This window comes from Antedon mediterranea, chromosome 9 (genome assembly GCF_964355755.1).
Source record: "Antedon mediterranea chromosome 9, ecAntMedi1.1, whole genome shotgun sequence".
Classification (NCBI taxonomy): domain Eukaryota; kingdom Metazoa; phylum Echinodermata; class Crinoidea; order Comatulida; family Antedonidae; genus Antedon; species Antedon mediterranea.
Window position 1 is genome coordinate 8,631,116 of NC_092678.1, and position 23,525 is coordinate 8,654,640.

Here is a 23,525-nt window from a genome sequence, read left to right on the forward strand (position 1 = left end):
GAAGAAATTAAAAAATATTGGCTACTCATTCCTTCACTATAATATTCGAAGTATCAATAAACACATTGATAAACTAACTACATACCTAAACTTAATCAACCACCTCTTTACAGTTATAGGTATATCGGAAACATGGTTAAACAATACGTCGTGCAAACCATATTTACCGAGCTATGACTTCCTCGCATTAGATAAGAAGAACCGTAAAGGAGGGGGAGTTGGTATGTTTGTTTCTGCTACAATTGACATAAAAGAAAGAAAAGATCTATGTATTGAATCTTGTGAATGTATTTTTATTGAAATAATTGAAAAAAAATTTAACAATACGATTGTTGGTATAATATATAGACCTCCCGATTCGAATATAGAACTTTTTAATAGATCACTAGACGATAATAATACTATTGATATCGAGAGAAAATCATGCCACATTATGGGTGATTTTAACATTAATTTACTTAAGCATGCATCGACTGATTTTGTAAATAATTTTCTAGAAGTAATTATGTCGCATTCCTTTTACCCATCGATTTCAAGACCCACTAGAATACAAAACAACACATCTTCATTAATTGATAACATTTTCTCCAATACACTTTCTGAACAAATGTTATCTGGTATACTAATCTCAGACATATCTGATCATTTACCGGTATACCAAATTATCCACTCCGTGCCCGACAAACATATTAAAGTAAAAATCGGTAATATAGAACCTCATAAATATGCAATAAACGAAAGAAATATAAATAAACTATATAATGACTTATTACCTGTTGATTGGGCTGATGTATATGTAAGGACAAACCCTGATGATGCTTACAATGCTTTTATCAACACTTTCAAAAAATTATATAATAAAAACTTTAAAAAAAAAGAAAAAGTTCAAGAAAATTACAAAAAGTATAAAAAGTTCAAACAACCATGGATGAGCTCAAGACTATTAAAGTCTAGCAAAAGAAAACGTGTGTTGTACAAAAAATTTATAAAACATCCCTCGTCTAAAAATAAGGATATTTATAAAGAGTTTAATAAGTCATTTATGCGTACCTGCAAAAATGCAAAGAAATCATATTATGAAAATGTTTTTAACAATACTAAAGGAAATAAAAAAAAAACATGGAATATTATAAATGATATTATAAATCCAGGTGGAGGCAAAAATAATGTTCCATCCACGTTTACATCTGATGACAAACTCATAGAGGGTTGTGAGCCTATTGCAAACCACATTAACGATTATTTTATTAATGTTGGTCTCAAGGTACGAGACAGTATTGAGCCATCAACGGCACAATACTCTGATTACCTGCTAAACAGGCAAAGTAACTCTATGTTTTTCTACCATGTAAATGAGGAGGAAGTGTTAAAAGTGATTCAATCACTTGATGCAAACAAAACACCTGGTTTTGATGATATTTCACCAAAGGTAGTCAAGGCAGTTGGTGATGCTATTGTAAAGCCCTTGACTTACATATTTAACGTATCTCTTCACTCCGGCTTAATACCGGAACAGATAAAAATTGCAAAAGTAATTCCCATATACAAAAAAGGGGACCGTCATTTAGCCTCGAATTATCGCCCGATATCACTACTACCAATTTTCTCTAAAATCTTTGAAAAGATAGTCCATTCCAGATTGTATAATTACTTTAAAACTTACAATATACTAAATGATTGGCAATACGGTTTCCAAAACAATCATTCAACCTCCCACGCTATAATTGATCTGATCCACAAAATACTAAAGGCATTTGAAAACAAAAAGTTCGTAATTGCCACATTTATGGATTTGTCAAAGGCATTTGATATTATTGACCACAGTATATTACTGAACAAGCTATTCCACTATGGTATAAGAGGTGTTACACTAAAATGGTTCAGTAACTATTTAAAATCACGAAAGCAATATGTTTTTATAAATGGTACTTCGTCTAATATTAAGGAGACTAGTATTGGTGTTCCACAAGGGTCCGTTTTGGGACCATTGTTGTTTCTTGTATATGTAAACGATATATGTAACTCAAGTACACAAATTGAATTAATTAGCTTTGCCGATTATACAACAGGATTCAAGTGTGGAAATAACCTGAACGCATTGGCAAACACTATGAATGTTGAACTAGATAGAATTAATATGTGGTTCAAAGCTAATAAACTTTTATTAAACACCAGCAAAACAAATTACGTAATCTTTAAAACTGCCCAAATGCGTATTATTACAACCAACATTGAATTGAAAATGATTAACATTACTATACAACAACAAAAAAATTAACATTTCTTGGGGTTGTAATAAATGAGAACCTTTGCTGGAAAAATCATATAAGGCTTATTAGCAAAAAAACCGCTAGGTCTATTGGAATATTGATAAAAACTAGACATTTTTTTCCTAATTATATTTTAACAAATTTGTATAATACATTAATTCTACCGCACCTTCAGTATGGAAACATTATTTGGGGCAGTACATATGATAGTACACTAGAATCCCTTCTTAAACTCCAGAAAAGGGCTGCTAGAATTATTTTATTTAAAAAGCCATGGCAACATTCTGAGCCACTGTTTAAGCAATTAAATATACTTAACATACAATATATCAACAGAGTTACCGTCCTAGGTTTCATGGCCCAGATTAAAAGTAATGTTTTACCCAGACGAATCCAAATGATATTCAAAAGAAACGAAAATACTACCCATAATCTTCGAAATATTTGTAGCGTAAAACAACCATACTCTAGGTTAACGTCTGGTCAACATTTTATCAGTATTCACGGACCGAAACTATGGAACGAGCTCTGTAGAAATCACTTAGATATTTTTAACAAAAATTATAAAATACTAAAAAAATATGTAAAAAGAGACATTTTATCGAATTACAGAACTTAAAATGCTTCACTCATAAAATATAGATGCATATATTATGCATTTGTGTTGGTGTGTGCGAGTATACACACATAGCCTGTTTTATATTATATGTATTCATACTTTTGCTATAATATATATAGAAAGAATCCACATGTACTGGAAGTAATAAACTGAATATCTTCTTTTTTAAGACAAAATGTATAAATAATCATGTTAGAAAAACAGTATCGCTTTTTGATGATGAACAACTCTAAAATGTATATAGGAAATGTTTTTTATTTTATTTTGTATCTATTAAGTTGTGTTTATTGTTTTATGTTTTTTTTTATGTAAAAGCTGCGAAAACAGAAGTGTAAACTTCTCTATGCAGGATCCTTGCCATCATTTATGCTATGAAACTGTATTTATAAACGATGAGTAAATAAATGTGAATTGAATTGAATTGAATTGAACTGAAATTCGGATACAGCCTCATAATTTTGAAGACAGCCCGATTTTCTTGACAGATTTAATATATGTTTATACAATTATATTGATTTGCGATGAATGGAACATTCCAATATTATTATTTGGTTTAACACAAGTACCTGTAGGTAAATGTATGAGCCCTTGGAGAATGAACCTAAAACCTTTAGTTATAGTATAAACCATTTTGGTCGCCATTTGAATCGCAAATTTCTTACTGTGAGTGTGGGTAGGCACTATTGTTAGATAAACGCACAATATACAAATGAACTTTGTTACTGATAGTTGCTACTCACGTTTGTATTAATGAATAAATCCCAAAAAAAGATAAACGTCGTAGTGGTGTATCGTTAAATGTACTTTACTATTTCAATCGATTATTTGGTCATTGTTCGAAAATGTCCCTGTTTTAACAAAGTATTAAATCGCAAATATTGTACTGTATTATTGGTATATTATTTATAGGCCTATACAACATGAAAAAAAAAATCGTTAGTGAGTGGATAAAGAATATATTTAAAAAGTGTTCCTCTTGTACCCATCCATCAACCCTAATGTTACATACAAAACACAAATTGGGTTTGTTTAAATAAGTCCAAATAAAAAATGTGGACTCATTTTATGACAAATTTCTCTTTCGGAATTAGGTATAATTCCCATGGTGCTAATTTGAGTTGACTACATAACTCATCGTGTCTATATTTAATTGTTTCTCTAAACGACAATGTATTATAATGCGGCGGTACGTACATTTGAAATCGCCATTTTTTTACGCTGTGTATTCGAGAACCATTTGTGGGCACGACCTGGATTGTACGCGAGCGAAGTTGATATACGACCTGGATAGGTCATGAAACGTCGCTGTTTCTAAACAAGAAAGTTCAGTGAATTAGGCCCTAGATTGATATATTTTTTTTAAAAAAAAGCAAATACAGCAAAAACAAATCTGAGATACGTAAAATTACGCGAAAAGTTTAGTAGAATAAATATATAAATTATTTTATTTGAGAGTAGCACGATAATCAAGAGAATGATATTTAACATTCTAATTGGTAAAATATCCGTCTAAATAAATCCACAGGGCTAGAAAAACATGCGTTACTCTTTATTGTTCATTTATTTTATATACAATGCTATGAAATATTTCCATTTTCAAAATCCATCCTGTAATTTATTTTATATAATATACAAGTAATGACTGATTGCAATGCAATTAAACCTCTTATGGCGGCCACTCTCGGGACCGGGAAAAGTGGCTGCTTACAAGAGGTGACCGCTTACTGCCGATAGAGGGCCAAAATCAGGTATTGTGGCTATGCTCGTTATTTTCAGTGTTCTAAACGAAATGGGCCTCTAAATTCTCTAGCTAATCGTATTTTATTGTTTATGATCAGGTGGTTTTGTAATATTTATGATTTTCAGACAAATTTTAAAAGCTTTTATCATACGAAAATGATCAGTCCAAATCTGTGTTGTTTTCTCATCTCATCTAAAAACACAGGACTATTCTTCACAGAAATGTTTTTAAAGGTTAGGTACGGGCAAAAAAATTCTATTGATCATACATTCCAATAATTATCGATCTATAATTTCCCCTATGTTTCATAATTTGTGTTACACCAGCTTGTTGAAAATAAGCACTTTCTTATCAGTGGGGGGATAGTTCAAATTACACAGTAAAACCTCTATTCTTTTGTACACAGATGTTGTAAATATAGTGTGGTAAAAAATGTTATCAGATGATTAAATATGAGTAACATAACTTGAATTTTACATTTCTAGTATTTTTATTTAACTTCAGATTTTTTTTTCATGCTATAGCACAAATAATCTACCGATATCCACCATTTTTTTTCACCTTCTAGGAAGTCACCAGACATGTAATTACATTATGTTAAACTATACCTAACTAATGAAAAAAAGTCTGCCTTGTTTTTATAGCAGAATTTTGTATTTGACCATTTTAAGGGAAATTCATTTTTTTTTTCGATTTGATTTATGTACAAATTTCAAAAAAGTAAATACGATTTTTTTTTTGGATGGCTGCTAAAAAATTCATATTTTTAGTAAAAAAAAGTGTCCGTGGCCGTTTACGGGAGGAGGTTGCCGCTTACGGGAGGTATAAAGTGCACTAGTTAGATAGGAAGAACAAACGGGCTTTTGAAAGTGTGGCCATTAAGGGAGGTGGCCGTTTACGGGATGCGGCCGCTTACGAAGGTCCAACTGTATTTCAACGTGGCGGACGAATATTAAACATTTATTATTTGTTTTATATAACATCTAAATAGATTTCTGTCATTGGAATTAGATTGAATAAAAACGACGTATTCCTACATTTGAATCACATTGAAACAGTAATATTTATTTGGATTTAATAATGACATCTATTACTATAGTCCAACCAACGACCAAACAGTCTACTAATTTAACAGCTAGGCTAGATACCATTACGAAACTTCGACAGGCAACTGAAACTCATCTAAGCTAATTCTGTTTTTCCCCAACGATTCCACTTCTTTTAGAGGTGTTCCTATTAATTAATCTAAATCATACAAACGATCTAAAGCCAATTTAAATGCCCTTACTGGTCTAATCTTTCTCTCCAAATGTAGCCTACTTCCGTCGCGATCCAGTCATCACACTCCATCATCGACGAAGGTACAAAATAGGCGGCGCTGTATTTATAAAAAATATATTTTCCAAACGAATATTTCTGTTCATATACTAAAAAAGTACTATTGAACGACCTTTCAATATTGCGTACTATTGCACGCATTGCTTCTGACCCACAATCGTCCAATCAAATGACGAGAATTGATCTAGGTATTATAATGGCCTACAGTATTACATTTCAAATATATTGACGAGTTCTTCTGGAGACACGTTGCCACCTGTAATCACCACAACTACCGTCTTTCCAGAAACGTCTGGGACTTTATGATGCATGAGAGCAGAGAAGGCAGCGGCACCAGATGGTTCGACCTTTAACCCCGCTTTGTAGAGAAGTTTCACAGCAGAGATGATTTCAGAGTCGCTTACAAGAAGGATGTCGTCAACAAATTTTTTGTTATGTGCAAATGAATATTTACCTTCGGTGAGAAAAATAGAGATTAAGAGTATTAGTCTATATAATATGAATTAAGTTATAGGTCTCCAAAAGTTAAAGAAGTGAACATTAGTAATTGCGGGTGAGGTACAAAAATATTCCATAATTTTCATTCTATAATTATATCAAACATTCATGTTAGTACAGTGACGAAAACGAAACATTTGCCTACGATTTGTCTTACCAACAAATGGAGCAGATAGCCCTGGTGCAAAAGAGTGGCTTTTGTGGTCTGTGAGAGCCTTATCATTAACTAGACTTTTAAACATGGTACACGCTGCAAAAAAAAAACAAACTTTAAAATAAAATGTGGAAACTGACATGAGAACGCAACGCTACATAGAAAGCCAACAATGTACAATTATTTAACCGTACAAGTTTGTTTCTTTCACATCAATAATTTATGCCGAACTGATCACTCAACTTGAACTCCTTCTCCATGATCAGATTATGATAATAAACTAAAAATGTTTCTTTTCACAAGTTTATGGAACATAATTTCGATGTACAGCGCTTTTGATAATGGTTTCAGTCTAAGAGCGCTATTTCAAAATTGTAATGTAATAATAATTACCACATTTCTATAGGGACTATTTCATAAATAATCATACTCAAAGGCGCTTTACATAGCACATCTTTACCCCGGTCATTTTTTTGATCAAACACGTATGGAAACATACTCCCATAATGCAGCTAGTAATCAGCGCAGGTTGTGTCTTGATCTAACCGAGTACCCATTTTATACACTTGAGTGGTGAGAGAGAGAGAGAGAAAGAGAGAGAGAGAGGCAAATGTAAGTTAAGTGGATTCGAACCACGATCAGAAACAAAACGTCCAACACACTGCACCACGCCCTAACATTATGTAGAACGTACGTAGATTTCTAGACAATTTGAAGTCACACAATGCCATGACATTGTAGAATCTGCATTTATCTACAATCACTGTCGAACTGAACCAAAATATCTTAAAAAGAATCCCATGTAGAAAAGCTCCAATGTAGGTCTTACCTGTTTCAGGTTCAACACCATATACTCTGCAAGGAGTCTGGCAATGTAATTTGATTGCTGTAGCTGTTCCAGCAAGTAAACTTCCTCCTCCACAACATACTATCACGATATCTGGATTAGGAACATCTTCTAGTATCTCAAGTCCTACACTGTAATAAAAGAAGAAAACTTCTTTTTTTAAACAACGTAAAACTTATTAAAAACGGTTTTATTTAGCATGATAGTAAAACCAAGTACAAGTTTAGGTCACTGTCCCGACCAGCGATTTCTTGACATAGTCTACAACAATTGTATGAATTCATACCTTCCATGGCCTGCTATGAGGTTAAGATCATCCAATGGATGAATGAAATACATGCCTTCATTAGCAACTTTTTCATCTACTTTACTTTGTAATTCACTGACATCAACCTTTACAACCTTTGACCCATAACGCTGCAGAGATAGAAAAAGAAATTATCTATTAAATACGTAAATATGTGTCTTACTTATTTGATGTGAATAACAAAAACCAAAAAAAATACAATCTAAAAAATGGATTAAAAAATAAAATGATTGGATTGAGAATCATAGGTTCTGGTGAATCCACGCGGGTCTTCATTACTTAATAAAGTAAAGCAAACAGTCTTAAGCGCTTGATTCCTTGTATTTATAACTTTACTTTATTTGAGGGAGCACATGGCATCACAAGAATCACATTATTGGTCAAAGGGAGTACGCGCAAGTACAAAGCCAACCAAACCTCAAAACGGACCACCGAAATACGGGAATCTCTATCAAACCGGAATTGTCAGACGGGTAACAGGAACTGCTGTCACAAGTGACATAAGTTTTGTATTTAATTTGCAAGTCATTCTCATTCTTTTCCTTTTGTTTTCACTATTTGAACCTTTCTTTTGTTTTAGGAAGCTATTGTGTGAAGCTAGTGAAGCAGAGTATTTGTGTTGTAGAGAAGGATTGTGTGGAGTTTGCTGATTGGAGGAGAGGTGTCAGAGTTAAGTTAGTGTGTGAGTTGCTGATTGGTGGAGAAGGATAAGGTGGTGGTATGTGTACAATAGAGGGAATTTTGAAGGGGATGAAAATTGAGAGGAGACAGAGAAGGAGGGCTATGTTATGTTAAGCCAGAAAGAGATAGGTGAAGATTGAAATGAGAAACTAAGACGTACAGGAGAAGAAGTAATTGAATTATGGTGATATAGAGCTGAAGCAGAAAGGAAATAAAGTGATATACATAAAGTTAATAAATTGTGAGTTGGAAATAATTATGGTGATGTAGAGCTGAAGCAGAAAGGAAATAAAGTGATATACATAAAGTTAATAAATTGTGAGTTGGAAATAATTATGGTGATATAGAGCTGAAGCAGAAAGGAAATAAAGTGATATACATAAAGTTAATAAATTGTGAGTTGGAAATAATTATGGTGATGTAGAGCTGAAGCAGAAAGGAAATAAAGTGATATACATGAAGTTAATAAATTGAAGAAATAACTGTTAGAAATAGCAGACTTAATTGCTTTTAAAGAATTGTTGAAAGTATTGAAGACTAACTTTATTGATACTGATATTATTTTACGTGGAAAAGGAGAAAGAAATAATTGATCGGGGAGCGGATTGCAGTGCAGACCGACATCAAGAAACATTTTAACTTTATATTTAATTTATCTATGTCAGGAAAGAGTTGCAGTTTGGGAAGAATTATAATTGGTTATACCAGCGGAACGGGAGCAGAGGCGTGGGAGTTGTTTAGTTGCTGAATCGTTTTAACTTTTATCTTTCTAATTTGTTTTGTGTTAGCATCGAGACAGAAGAAGACAAGAAGTAACGAAATTGTGGACCTTTATTATATGTTTAATTGGGATGTTATTGTATTTCAAAGGGGGGTTTCGGGGATTTATTTGACAATAAGAAGATTGTTGATATTTTGTCTGGAAGGATTGGGAAATTTGGGAAAGTGCATAAAGTGTATTGGGAATAGGGATACTGTAAAGGTCGATCATTGTTTGAGAATTGGTTGGGTTTTTTTTGGTTTTTTTTGCGGGGTTTGGATTATAAAAGAAAGAATTGTTTGTCAAAGATTATTAAATTTATTTTTACATCAATTGCGAGTTGTACCGTTGTGGCTATTTACCGTTGTTCACCGGTGGTTCACATAAATTACATGTCCGAAAGAGCCGTAGTTGCGGCTGTGTGACAACTGCATCTAAACTAGATTGAAAGGAACAATCCCCTAACGTCTGCTTTTAGAAGAGTCAACGAAATACTTACTCTAATCAACACAGCTCGATTATCGGGCGCTGTCTTTGGCATTATTACTGTGGACCGAATACCAAGCTTATTAGCTGCATAACTTAGTGCTTTTCCGTAATTCCCGCACGACATTGTGATTACTGGCCAATCACCCTTGACAACTGCTTCTGGTAAATGTGCCATCTGATTGGCTAATCCTCTTACTTTGAAAGAACCTGAAGTTAAAATGATTTTAGTTCAAATGATGAACGTGTTTGTTTCTGTGGTGAGTGATGTTTAGCCGTTGTTCGTAAATAAAACGAAACCAACTAACAAGCCTACCTGTCATTTGTAAATTTTCTAACTTCAAGTGTAATTGGACGTTTTCCTTCATGTTAAATATTTGCTGACATCGATGGAACATTGGAGTACGAATACATAAAGGGCTATTTTGCACAACAGTATAAGCTGAATTTAAGTTGTGTCTTGTAATTAAATCGGCACTAGTATCCCTGATTTCCTATAAAACAAAACATGATGTAAATAGAGCTAAGTTCTGGTTCAGATGTGGGTTGAATGCAGGTTTTTGGTATGCCTATATGCCTACTTTTAGTATAAATTGTATACTATAACTAGCAAAGATACCCGGTGGTTTTGGTGGTAGAACAAGTCTTCACGGATAAGGAATAGTATAAACCGTAGTCCAGTGTATGCACATTGCTCGTGTGTATTTTAAAGAACCTAGTACATCTTTCGAGACGAGTAGACGTGGATAAACGTAATGGCGCCGTAGTTGGCTGCCGATGACACGATGTGACATTTAGGGGATAAAAATGTTGTTGAAGAGGTGTAACATCTAAGTCCACATCGCTTTGATCTTCATGAAATAGCGATATAAAAATGTCGCATTACATTACAGTTAGTTTCATTCAAACAATATTGGATGTCAATAGGATAATTCGGGTTATTCTTCTTCATTCCAGTCCTCGTTCTCAACCTTGTTTGTTTTTAATGTACTGTAGTTTAAAGCCTTCCCAGTACAATTGTTTTCATTTTTATGTAGTAATGCGTGTGAAATAATATGCAAAATGAATGTTTATGAGTTAGATGGTGAGAATTTATGAGTTGACATGAAAATAGAGCAATATATTTCCACCGACTGAATTATTCTTTCCATTCCACGAATACAAAACATTCAATATTTGTTTTATAACACACCTACTTTTTTTCAATTTATCGATCGTAAATCGAACACTAGGCCGGGAAGCTAGGTCATTGAAAAGGGCTCCAACTTAAATCTGAACACGGTAGATTAGAGCGCGCACGTAAATGTTAACTTTAACGGATGACTTCAACATTCTACTCATTTGAACAACAGCATAGTTCTCAGCGAACAGTTGCGTGAACGTGCCGGTTCAATTTGATTTGACGACAGGATTTATATGCCAAAATTTAGAGAGCGGTTGGTGAATTTTGTCCAAAATGGGGAAATTTCTGTCCAGAATGGGGAAATATTGTGTCCAGAATAAGGACAAAAGCGATTGGTGGCGCTATTATCGTGTCCAAAATGGGGAAGCTGTCCAATATAGATAAATCCGATTTGTCCAAAATGGGGAAATTTTTGTCCAGGATGAGGAAGTGGTGGCGCTATATCGTGTCCAAAATGGGGAAATTTCTGTCCAGGATGGGGGGAAGTGCTGTCTAAAATAGAGAAATTCGATTTGTCCAAAATGGGGAAATTTCTGTCCAGAATAGGGAAGTGGTGGCGCTATATCGTGTCCAAAATGGGGAAATTTCTGTCTAGGATGGGGAAGTGCTGTGTCGGAAATAGGGAAGCTGTCCAATATAGAGAAATCCGATTTGTCCAAAATTGGGAAATTTCTGTCCGGAATGGTGAAGTGGTGGCGCTATATCGTGTCCAAAATGGGAAAAATGTCTGTCCAGGATGGTGAAGTGCTGTCCAAAAAAGGAAAGCTGTCCAAAATAGAGAAATCCGATTTGTCCAAAATGGGGAAATTCTGTCCAGGATGGGGAAGAACTGTGTCTAAACTAGGAAAGCTGTCTAATATAGAGAAATCCGATTTGTCCAAAATGGGGAAATTTCTGTCCATGATGGGGAGGCTGTGTCCAAAATAGGGAAGCTGTACAATATAGAGAAATCAAATTTGTCGAAAATGGGGAAATTTCTGTCCCAAAAAGGGAAGTGCTGTGTACCAAAATAGAGAAACTGTCCAATATATAGAAATCCGATGTGTCCAAAGTGGGAAATGTTGTCCAAAACAGAGACACTTTCAACAGAGAAATCTAATTTTGACAAATTTCTCCAGAATAGTGCTGTGTCAAAAATAGAGAAACTACAGTATACAATATAGGCCAAAAAAATCCGATTTTCCAAATTGTATAAAGAGAAACTGTCAAATATGTAGTGAAATTCGCGGAAATGTTAAAAATGGGGATTTTTTTGTCAATAGCGCTACATCGTGTCGAAAATCTGTCCCGCATATTAGTCCAGTATGAAATGTAGCCATATGATAAGTTGAATTTTTGCTATATTTGGTAAAAATTGGATATGTTGTAGAATAGACATCACTGAATATAAAAAGTATTTGCTTCATTTTTTTTCATGCGCAAGGGCGGTTGACAGCCATTTCAAAATGACCGCCATTTTGGATAAAATTGTTTAAAATATTGCAAGTTTATGACATTAAATGATGTTATCGAGATAGAAATTGAATCATAAAAGTAACAATACATTTTCAAATAATATTTCACATCATTTTTTTAACTAAAAAAGCCAAAATGGCCGCCATTATGCCAGCCATTTTATCTGAAACGGCCACATATCAATAAAATATATTTTTAAAACTTTTATTTACATATATTTGAAAATGATGTAGAATAGACATCACTGAATCCATTTTATTTCATACGAAAAGGGGATTGTCAGCCATTTAAAAATGGCCGCCATTTTGGATAAAATTGTTTAAAATATTGTAAAATTATGACTTAAAAGATGTTATCGAGATAGAAATTCAATCATAAAAGTAACAATAAATGCTAAAATAATCTTTCACATCATTTGTGTAACTTAACAAGCCACAATTGCCGCCATTATGCCCAAAATGGCTGTCATTTTATCCAATATGGCCACCATTTTTATCTGAAATGGTTTTGGTTTTCTTTATAGATTAAATACATATATAATAGTACCAACATAACAACATAATAATAATTAATTTGTGTTTAATAACTTTACTTATTCGTCGTCACTTTCGTCATCACTATCACTGTCTGAATCGGATGTAGACAACAATGGTCGTATGTTGTTGCAGTTATTCTTGTCTGCTTCGCTGTTACACATCTCGGTACATTGTTCTTGTACCTGAAGGCAATACTGAGAACATGTAATTATTAAACATTCACATTCAGTGATAGTATGGAAACCTGGTAATCCGGCTGCCTTTTCTGGTCCAAGGTTATAGTATATTGAAACCAATTTCAGATAAAAATTGGCAGCCATGTTGGATAAAATGGCGGCCATTTTGGTTGAAATGTCAGCCATTTTGGCTTGTTCTGTTACACAAATGAGGGGGAAATATTATTTATTAATTTATATTAATATTCATTTATTGTTACTTATATGACTTAATTTCTATCCCGATAACATCTTGTAGGCCTAATGCCATAAACTTACAATATTTTTAAAAAATTGTCAAAAATGGCGGCCATTTTGAAATTGCCTATGAAAAAAATGGAGTAAATACTTTTTAGATTCAGTGATGTCTATTCTACAACATATCCAATTTTTACCAAATATATGTAAATAAAAGTTTTAACAAAATATTTGTCATAAACTTACAATATTTTTCACAGTTTTGTCCAAAATGGTGGCCATTTTAAAATGACTGCCAACCCCCTTGCGTAGGAAAAAATGGAGCAAAAAGTGTTTAAATTCAGTGATGTCTCTTCTACAACATATCCAATTTTTACCAAATATAGCAAAAAAAATGCAACTTATCATAATTATGGCTACATTTCATACTGGACTAATATGCGGGACAGTTTTTCGAAACGATGTAGCGCTATTCTTGACAAAAACTTTCCCCGTTTTAAACATTTCCAAATTTCTTTACATATTTGACGGTTTCTCTTTTATACACGGAAAAATTGGCCTATATTTATTGGATATTGTAGTTTTTCTTTTTGGACACAGCACTTCTCTATTCTGGAGAAATTTGTCAACATTAGATTTCTCTGTTGAAATTTTCTCTATTTTGGACAAAATTTCCCCACTTTGGACAAATCGGATTTTTATGTATTGGACAGTTTCTCTATTTTGGACAGAGCACTTTCCCATCCTGGACAGAAATTTCCCCATTTTGGACAAATCGGATTTCTCTATATTGGACCAGCTTCCCTATTTTGGACACAGAACTTCCACATCATGGACAGACATTTTCCCATTTTGGACAAATCGGATTTCTCTATTTTGGACAGCTTCCCCATTTTGGACAGCACTTCCCCATCCTGGACAGAAATTTCCCCATTTTGGACACGATATAGCGCCACCACTTCCCCGTCCTGGACAGAAATTTCCTCATTTTGGACAAATCGGATTTCTCTATATTAGACAGCTTCCCCATTTTGGACACGATTATAGCGCCACCTATCGATTTTGTCCTTATTCTGGACAAAATTTTTCCCTATTCTGGACAGAAATTTCCCCATTTTGGACAAAATTCACCACACCTATTAGAAAATTTATGGCAAGATGTTATATATTAAGAATCTTAGGCTGCAACAATTGTTGAATGAGGAGACTACTGTGCCTTTGGAAAACATCCTTTACTTTTATCTTAATAAATTAGGTTCAAATTTATTGGTCTTATACTGCCCAAATGTGGTAAATGTTGTAAATGTAAATGCCACTGTTTTACAAGATCAATTCAAACCTGATCTGTTTGTATATTGAATATATTTGGGAAAATCCACAAATCAAGTTGGATTGTATTATTGTACTCCTAAAAGATATTCCTAGAAATGGTAAACTATAATAATATCAATGAGTGTAAAATAATTTTACCATTATTATTATTATTATTTTTATTTAAAAATGGTTAAAAATAGAGAAATATGCCTAATGAAAAAAAACGAAAAAAAAAAAAACCCCAAAAAGTAGCACTTAAATAAATCAGACCTAAAGACTAATTTATCATGAATCAGCAGCAGATAGGGTACTAAGACATGAGTACATTTGTAAAAATTAAGAGAAAATTAACGTTAACAAAAAATACACAATTACATTTAAATGAAAAAAAAATGCAAACAGGTTTGCCAAAATCATACCTCCATGTTGGTTGTAGGACCCCGTTATAGGTATCTCAATTAGCAATATATCATCGACTAACAGACCTGTCTGTATTTATCTACCCAAGGTGGTATTTATAATAAAGTACGTCATAATGTTGTGCAAATTATTTTATTACCGAGTGCTAACTTTCCATGCAAAGTAATTGAATTGAATTTTAATTTAGGGACTTTTATCAGATGCGACAGATAACTATCTGGCGGCCGCCACTTAAGTATCTGTCAGCTGCCACATAATGTTCTGACACTTTTGTGGATTCTCTAATACCAAGTTAATTGAAGCCATACCAGTTTAAATTTGAAGTATACGACATATGATTTATTTAGAGTGTCAATTGCATTTTGATCAATGAACTCCGTACAATACAAATATGATGACATATGACGGCAAATACAATGTGAACGCAATTATTGAAACTTATCCTATTTTGTATATACCCTTTTTTCTAGTAGGTTATGATTCTTTAGGATTTGGTTTGGCTTGGTGTTTGTTCTGTTGTGGCATAGCCTATGCAATTGGTGTAATATAATCATTATTAGTATTGATAAATACGGTATAATAATAATGCGCTGCTCTCACAGCATTTATTAGGTCTAATAAAACATCGGAAATTCGTTTTTTGTAGGCCTACACTATTTAAAAAGAACGAATAAATATATAAGAACAAAAACATTATACATAATAATAAAAATACATTATATAAAAATTACTTAAACAGAACCAAATTATCTAGTAACGGTGTTGTTGAAAACTGTAATTGACTTTGGGATAAATGATTTGGAATAACGGGTTGTTCGCACACGGTGGGATTGATTTCTTATTATTAAGAATTATAATTATATAGAATTATATTCTTTAAAGAGGGGATAAGAAGGTGGTGATAAGATACGCTTTACCATAGAGATCACAGTATTTTCATATGTATATTTCATATCATCTATGGTCATTGCAGTAATCCTACACGCCCTTCTATTTATTTTATTTAATAATGCATAATCTTTTTGACTTAAACAGTTAAACCAGATTGTAGAACAAAAATGAAATAGAATTATAGTAAAGTTTAAGAATTGTGTTGTCAATATTAAATTTTCTTAGCTGACGCATCATATAAAGTCTTTGTTGACCATTTTTATAAAGTCTGAGTGTATTTTGGTTCCATTTTAACCGATCCTCAATAGTGGTACCTAAATATTTGAATTCAGACAAAACCATAATGTTATCATTTCCAATTTTCAGATTTCCATGTAATTTATTTTTCCGGAAGTCAATTATCATTTCACATGTATACGGTGTATTTTAAACCGTATGTTTTAGTACTCCGTTTCTGCTAGAAGTACTATCTTCGGTTGTCGTGTTAAAATTCATCTTTTTTACCCAACCTGCCTTTCGATCCCCAATAATTCTTTCCCGAATTAGAATTTGTTGTCTTTGGCGATGTTGTAGCCTCTCAGCTTTTACAGTCTCACGCCGTACTCCTTTAATTGTAACTAAATTATCTTTCGAAATCTGGCTGTCCTGTTTGTTCCTTTTTAATTTTTTTCAAATCTTTGTTTCCCTATAACAGATTATTTGCAAATGTTGTGATGTTTTTCCTTACTTTCGTTGACTAGATTATTCATCCATGTGAAAAAGCTTACAGAAAATCAAAATATAGGCCTACGATATTTTTAATTGGCAGCAGAAAAGGGTGCCTAAAATACGGTATGAGTTTATAAATACCGTATTTTATCTAGGTGACTCCACTATTTTTGGTTTTATGATTGATTGATTGACTGTATGGATATAGTCCCTCTTATATTTGTGTTTCCAATTTTGCTTTTACCCTGCATTAAATGTATGGAAATAGCACATACCCAGAGTAAGATGGACAAAAAGGACATATAAAGTTAGAGATATACAAGTTTTTGCCAAAAAATGATGAATCAGATAAGACTCTTTAAAATAAAATACTTATCCAGTGTATTGTTTCAGGGTACACACACAATTTTGTAGATATGCCCTTGGAATCGGAATTAATGCCACAGATCTTTCAGTTCAGAAATGGGGCGTTTTCCGATGAATGTAACTTGCATATTAAATACTATTCGTTTATGGTTATATCTTAAACACTAAGTAAAGTAAGATTCATATCAAAATTTTTCGATTTTGGATATGTTATTCTCCATACAATGCCGCTTTTAATGATATAATAATAATACTAAATTTCTTTTTTACAATTTTTCCTGGTATATTTCCTACTTTTGGTTCAACTACCAGACTATTATGTCATTTTACTCTGATATGGTGACAGCCAACTTAATTAATATAACTAGAGCGTGCGTGCCCACAGATGGTTTTTGAATATATAAATATGTATTGTGCAGCCCTTTGGTGTAACTATCGTATGAAGACTATTATATCTCTTAATTTATGCTACAATAATGCTCTGCGCCGCATACGTAATGTCTCTAGAAGTATAGTAGTGCCAGTGCAATGTTTATTGAACATGGTGTCCCTTCCTTCAATGAGCACATGCAAAAATCTACCTATGGTTTCATGCAACGTATGTTGAATAGTGGTAGCATCCTTGTTGTTTGTGTATGCAAACATGCTCCATAACTCCAAAATTTATTGTAGATAAAGAAGCATTCTATATAATAAGTTTTTTTGTTTATAAGTTTATTAATATGGATGCTATTTTCGAAACAAAAAGAAAATTAATTGAATTGAATCGATGTACAAAACTTTAAATTGTCAAAGTGAACGCAAGGAATTTCACACACAATACAATCACGATAGAATATTAGGTCTAGTTGAATATAATTGTGTCCATCATTTATTGGCCCAAAAGCTTAAGATGGATTACGTGAAACGTAACACATGCAAAGTCTGTTCATACATTGGGAAGGAACATCAACAAATATGTACACATTGCATTAAAGAACCTATCTACTCACCCACCAAAAATCCATATAATGTTTATAAATCCTAGGCAAAGCAAAGTGGGTACGGAAAGAAATTGGACAAAAAGTCCAATTTAACCTACTATTTATTTATAATGTAAAAAATAATTATCTAATTCAACTTAATTAGAAAGCCTAATGGTTTGCAAGTGTTTCTTAGGGCCAGTTCATACTTAAGTTTGCTCCTACTCAACAATTTGTTCTGCATTACACATGCGTTCGTTCTTACTACGCTATTTTTTAGTTATTTATTTACCAAGGTAAGTGGGTTCCTACACACCAAAGTTAGCGGTAACTGTTGGTCATCAAACTAACTCTGGTAAATAACTATGTCTAAACGGACCCTTAGACAGTTATGTGATACAGCGATTTTAGTAAAAGCAATGTAGTAAAAAACAGTGGAAAACACCTCAATTCGGGACAAGTCGTTCAACCAAAATTCACTTTAATCGTCAATAAATAATTATCTATCTCAACTTAATTAGTTGGCCTAATGGTTTTTAATTGCTGGTACAATTTAGTACGCATTAAAACTTTACGTCCTATAAAATCTGCGTGCTTACGTAATGCTACATACGCTCTTGCAATTGCCCAGATGGCTCTCGAATACAGGGATTTTGGCGTAAATAAATGGAAATTGTAAAAATGAAAACGAACGTATACAAACACGATGTAATTCTGTAGCCAAATATAATTTTCATGAGAATTTTAAAATTAAAACTTTAGACTTGTGTGTTGCATAGTATCTGCCTGCCACATTCCTGTCTAGTTATTTTATAATGGAGTGGTATCTTCATAATTATAAAATTCGTATCAAACAAGGATTGTTTTCTTACAACGTCTTACAATTAAGGAATATTACAAATTGTAATATATATTAGTTGTATACATTGATTAGTATTTTCAGTGTTACTATTATATATTTTTGTCTGATTAAAATAAGAAATACTATACTGGCTCGGGTACTGGATTTACAATGGTACTCATTTACTGGATTTACAATGGTACTCATGGCATTAAGGGGGAGGTGTGGTAGTGTGGTAGTTAAACTAAAGTTGATAGTATAAACGGCAACTGAAAACGCTAGCTCATTATCTGTTTTAATTAATACCTATACCCCATATCTGCAGCCACAGTTTGAAAAAAAAATGACTGTTATGAGTGTGGTGTTATTAATCCTGAGGGAATATAAAACCTAAATTCGTTTTAATTGTCAATAACTACCGGTAATTATCTAACTCAACTTAAATAGTAAACAGGATTACATTAGGTGGTTGAAATAAGTACAGAAAGTATGAACCAACTTTATATACAATCGAGTAAGTTACGCGCGATTATCCGAATGTTGTCCTTAAATAAATTTATATATAGACAAGATGGTTCTCGTATACACATAGTACAGTAATTTCAGGTAAAAAATTTCAAAATGTACGTACCACAGGACTAATATAAAATAGCCTACATATCGTTTACTTGAATGAATAAATAGACACATGGGGATTTGAATGTAGTCAACTAAAATTAGTACGCCTATATATGTATTCTAGAACCATCTTTTCTATATATAAATTTATTTAAGGACAAAATTCGGTAAATCGCGCGTAACTTACTCGATTGTATATAAAGTTGGTTCATACTTTCGATACTTATTGCCTGGCAATTTATACATTTCTAAATTCCATGCAGCCTTTCATTATGTAAGAGACAGATCAAATTGATCATTAGACTACAGTACTACTTCACTCGTGAACACACTATTTTAAATAATACAGGTTTAACAACATTCAATTAGCTGTAGCTTTTTTATATGTATAGGCCTATTGCGCCTTTACTTATCAAACTTATCAAGGCGCATTACAGATAACTAAGGCTGGCTGTGTTTATACAACACCCTAAATTTGAACACGTCTTTAATTTTTAGCGTGTTGCACGGGCCGAGGTCAACCCCCCCCCCCCCCCAAAAAAAACCTTGCAGTTAAATCGTAATACCGTGTTATACCGTAGTTCATAATCCTAAGTTATACATATACTTGCATGCATTATGAATTAATATGAGTTTATATTAAGGATTTTAATAACGTTTAAAATTAGTTTATTCAATTATTGATTTTTTAAATCTGCTTTTGAAATTAGAACAAAAAATGTTTTAGAATTAGGATAAAACTATGCTACATTTTGCCAAATTATACCAACATTTGATTATCGTTAATGGTAAGTGCTAAATCGGTTAAAATAAGCAAAAAAAAAAAAACAATTATCTACTATTATCTACTAGATTTGGTCAACATTTTCACAGCACATACTTTTATTTAACGAGAGGTCAAAACAATACCCTGAGGTCTCATTCTTTATGTATCAGAACTAGTTTGGAGATTTTAACTTCTTTTAACTATGGTATCAGTTTGAAGCCATACATTCAAATATATGAGAGACGTTAAAATATTGTACTTTTACAACTGTTGGTGAAACATCATCAAACCCGGTGGCTTCTATATATAAATTTACGTAAGGGCAAAATTCGGTAAATCGCGCCTTACTTCTAGAATTTTTACTCGATGGTATATAAAGTTGGTTCGTACTCTCGGTACTGATTTTAACCACCTGATGTAACCCTGTTTACTAATTAAATTAAGTTAGATAATAAGTTATTGACGGTTAAAACGAATTTAGGTTCCAAGATTTGCCCCAAATAGGGGTGTTTTCCGACCGTGGTATACACTGTATAATGGATGTCCGTCTTGAAAAATACCCGCCACAAAAATGCGAGGAGGCTTCGCATTTTCCTATCTCCTCCTACGATAATTGTTTTTAATAGCTGAAAACCGGTTGAACAGCTAGAGTACACCATCATAATGTTGAAGACAGGCCGATATTCTTTAAAAAATACTATTTTGATAGATTTAATATACGATTATACAAATCTATTGATTTGCGATGAATGGAACATCCCAATCTCTCAGTCTGCCAGAGTTTGGTTTAACACAAGTACTGTAGGTAAATTTATGAGCCCTTGGTTTAACACATACGGTAGGTAAATATATGGGCCCTTTGAGAATAAACTTGCGAGATTGTGGATAGGCTCTACTGTTAGATATATAAACACAATATTATATACAAATAAACTTTATACTGACAGTTCTTTCTCAACGTTTGTATTAATTAATAATTACCAAATATAAACGTCGTAGTGGTGTATCGTGACATGGTACTTTAATATTTCAATCGATTATGACAGTGACAGTTTTAACTAAACTAAATAAAGAATGTTCTCTAATATAATTAGGAATCTCTTGCCATACACGGGGAAAATTAGTGTACAATGAATATTTAAAATAAATAAATAAATAAATAAAATAAAAAAAGTATTAAATCGCAAATGTTTTACTGTATTTAGAGGTATATTATTTATAGGCCTATAAAACATGAAAAAAATATTTCGTTACTGAGTGGATAAAGAATATATTTAAAATTGTTCCTCTTTGTACCTATCCGCTTTCCCATCCCTCAACCCTAATGTTACATACAAAACACAAATTGGGTTTCTTTAAATGAGTTCAAATCAAAAACTTGGACTCATTTTGTGATAAGTTTCTCCTTCGGAAGTAATTCCCAGGGTGCTAATTTTAGTTGACTACATAAATCATCGTGTCTATTTATTCGTTTCTGTAAACGACAATGTATAGGCCTATAGTCCTGCGGTACGTACATTTGAAATCGCCAGTTTTGTTACGCTGAAATTACTGTGTATTCGAGAACCATCTGTGGGCACGACCTAGATGGTACGCGAGCGAAGCGAGCGTACCATCTAGTTGTTTGAATTAAGAGATTTAATCATTTTGTTACATAGCGAGTGAGTTGCTTTGTTTGTTTATAAGGTATTCAGAATATTTTGTCGTAGTAGACTCACATTTTCAATAACCTTTACAACCGATATTAACAAAATAATCATAATGTGATTTGCATGAAACACGATTGTTCTGTTTCTCTAAAATTATCGGAAGGAAATAACAAATTAATTTATAAAACATTATTATGAAGGAATACATTCTACCGAAACGAATTGTGTAGGCCTACTGGCAACCAAATGTTTGATGAAGATGTATTGTACTATAAAATGGGTTTTGAATAAACATAGAAAAACGTATATAAATCTATTATTAATATTTAAAAATGGTTAAAAATAGAGAAATAGGCCTAATATAAAAAAAAAATAAAAAAAAAAATAAAAAAGTAGCACTTAAATAAACCCGGCCTAAGACTAATTGATCATGAATCAGCAGCACATAGGGTAAATGAGTAAATGACATGAGTAAATTTGTACAAATTAAGAGAAAATTAACGTTAACCAAAAATACACAATTACAATTAAAAGAATAAAATGCAAACAGGGTTGCCAAAATCATACCTCCATGTTGGTTAGTAGGACCTCAATCCAGGTATCCCAATTAACGTATCATCGACTAACATAACCGTCTGTATTATATCCCCCCAAGCTGGTAGCCTATATAATACAGTTACGTCATTATGGTGTGCAAATTATTTTATTACTGAGTGCTAATTTTCCATACAAACTAATTGTTGAGCACTACGGAATTGAATTCTAATTTATTTTCTAATTTTTTTCAGAGGACAATATATCACTAAAATCTGTTTACTGTCTAGCCTATTTCTACTCCATCCAAAAATCCTTACAAGCATATTCATCAATACACATTGTATTCTCTTTTAAAGATAAAAACATCTGTTTAAAAGCATTTATTTTATTTATAAATACAAATTGCTTCTAATTCATTGCATTTTTATACATTCTTCTAGAATAATGTATTTCAATCTCAGTAACATTATATTTTATACAGTTTGGAAAACTTTCAATGTTCAACTTTCGACGTTTCGTTAATGGGCAAATATGCAACAACTTAAAATTATATTGTGCAAGTTTTTGTTTTCTTTAAGACCAGAAACTTTCTTAACCAATATTTTCTTCTTCAAATATGGATTCTCACATATAATAATAATAATAATAATAATAATAGCCTGTGCAATTGGTGTAATATAATCATCATCATAATTATCATCAAAAACATCCTCCTCCTCATCATCATCAGTTCCTTGACATGAAATGGCAGTGACATGACGCTTTCCATTATTTTTGAATTTTTTATTCTTTCATCATCATCAGTTCCGCCGTGCGACATGACGCTTTCCACTATTTTAACTTTTTTAACTCTTTCATTATCATCATCATCCTCATCAGTTCCGCCGTGCGACATGACGCTTTCCACTATTTTTACTTTTTTAACTCTTTCATTATCATCATCAGTTCCGCCGTGCGACATGAGGCTTTCCACCATGTTATGCTATTTCACACTGTCATTACCAGTTCCACCTCTCATTTTTCACTATTTTATGCAATTCTACTATGCGTGCTGACAACCAACTTAATCAATAAAATGTAAGAAAAGAAATACAAGTGGAAAATGACGCGCACCACAGCAATCGAACTTTAAATTGGGCGCGTTGTGAGCACGTTATGTACTAAC

At 32.7% G+C, this 23,525-nt stretch overlaps 1 protein-coding gene across 1 annotated transcript; it reads right to left on the reverse strand.

Annotated features, from left to right (window-relative positions):
- Positions 1-6,133: 6,133 nt before the first annotated feature.
- LOC140058955 (L-threonine ammonia-lyase-like) lies at positions 6,134-22,563 on the reverse strand. The gene is made up of 7 exons (XM_072104750.1): positions 22,391-22,563; positions 10,018-10,195; positions 9,715-9,911; positions 7,754-7,884; positions 7,450-7,598; positions 6,624-6,716; positions 6,134-6,422 (listed from the first exon to the last, which is right to left on the reverse strand). The coding sequence occupies exons 1-7, from the start codon at positions 22,394-22,396 to the stop codon at positions 6,178-6,180; spliced, it is 999 nt and encodes a 332-aa protein (XP_071960851.1). The 5' UTR covers positions 22,397-22,563; the 3' UTR covers positions 6,134-6,177.
- Between the last annotated feature and the right edge of the window lie 962 nt (positions 22,564-23,525).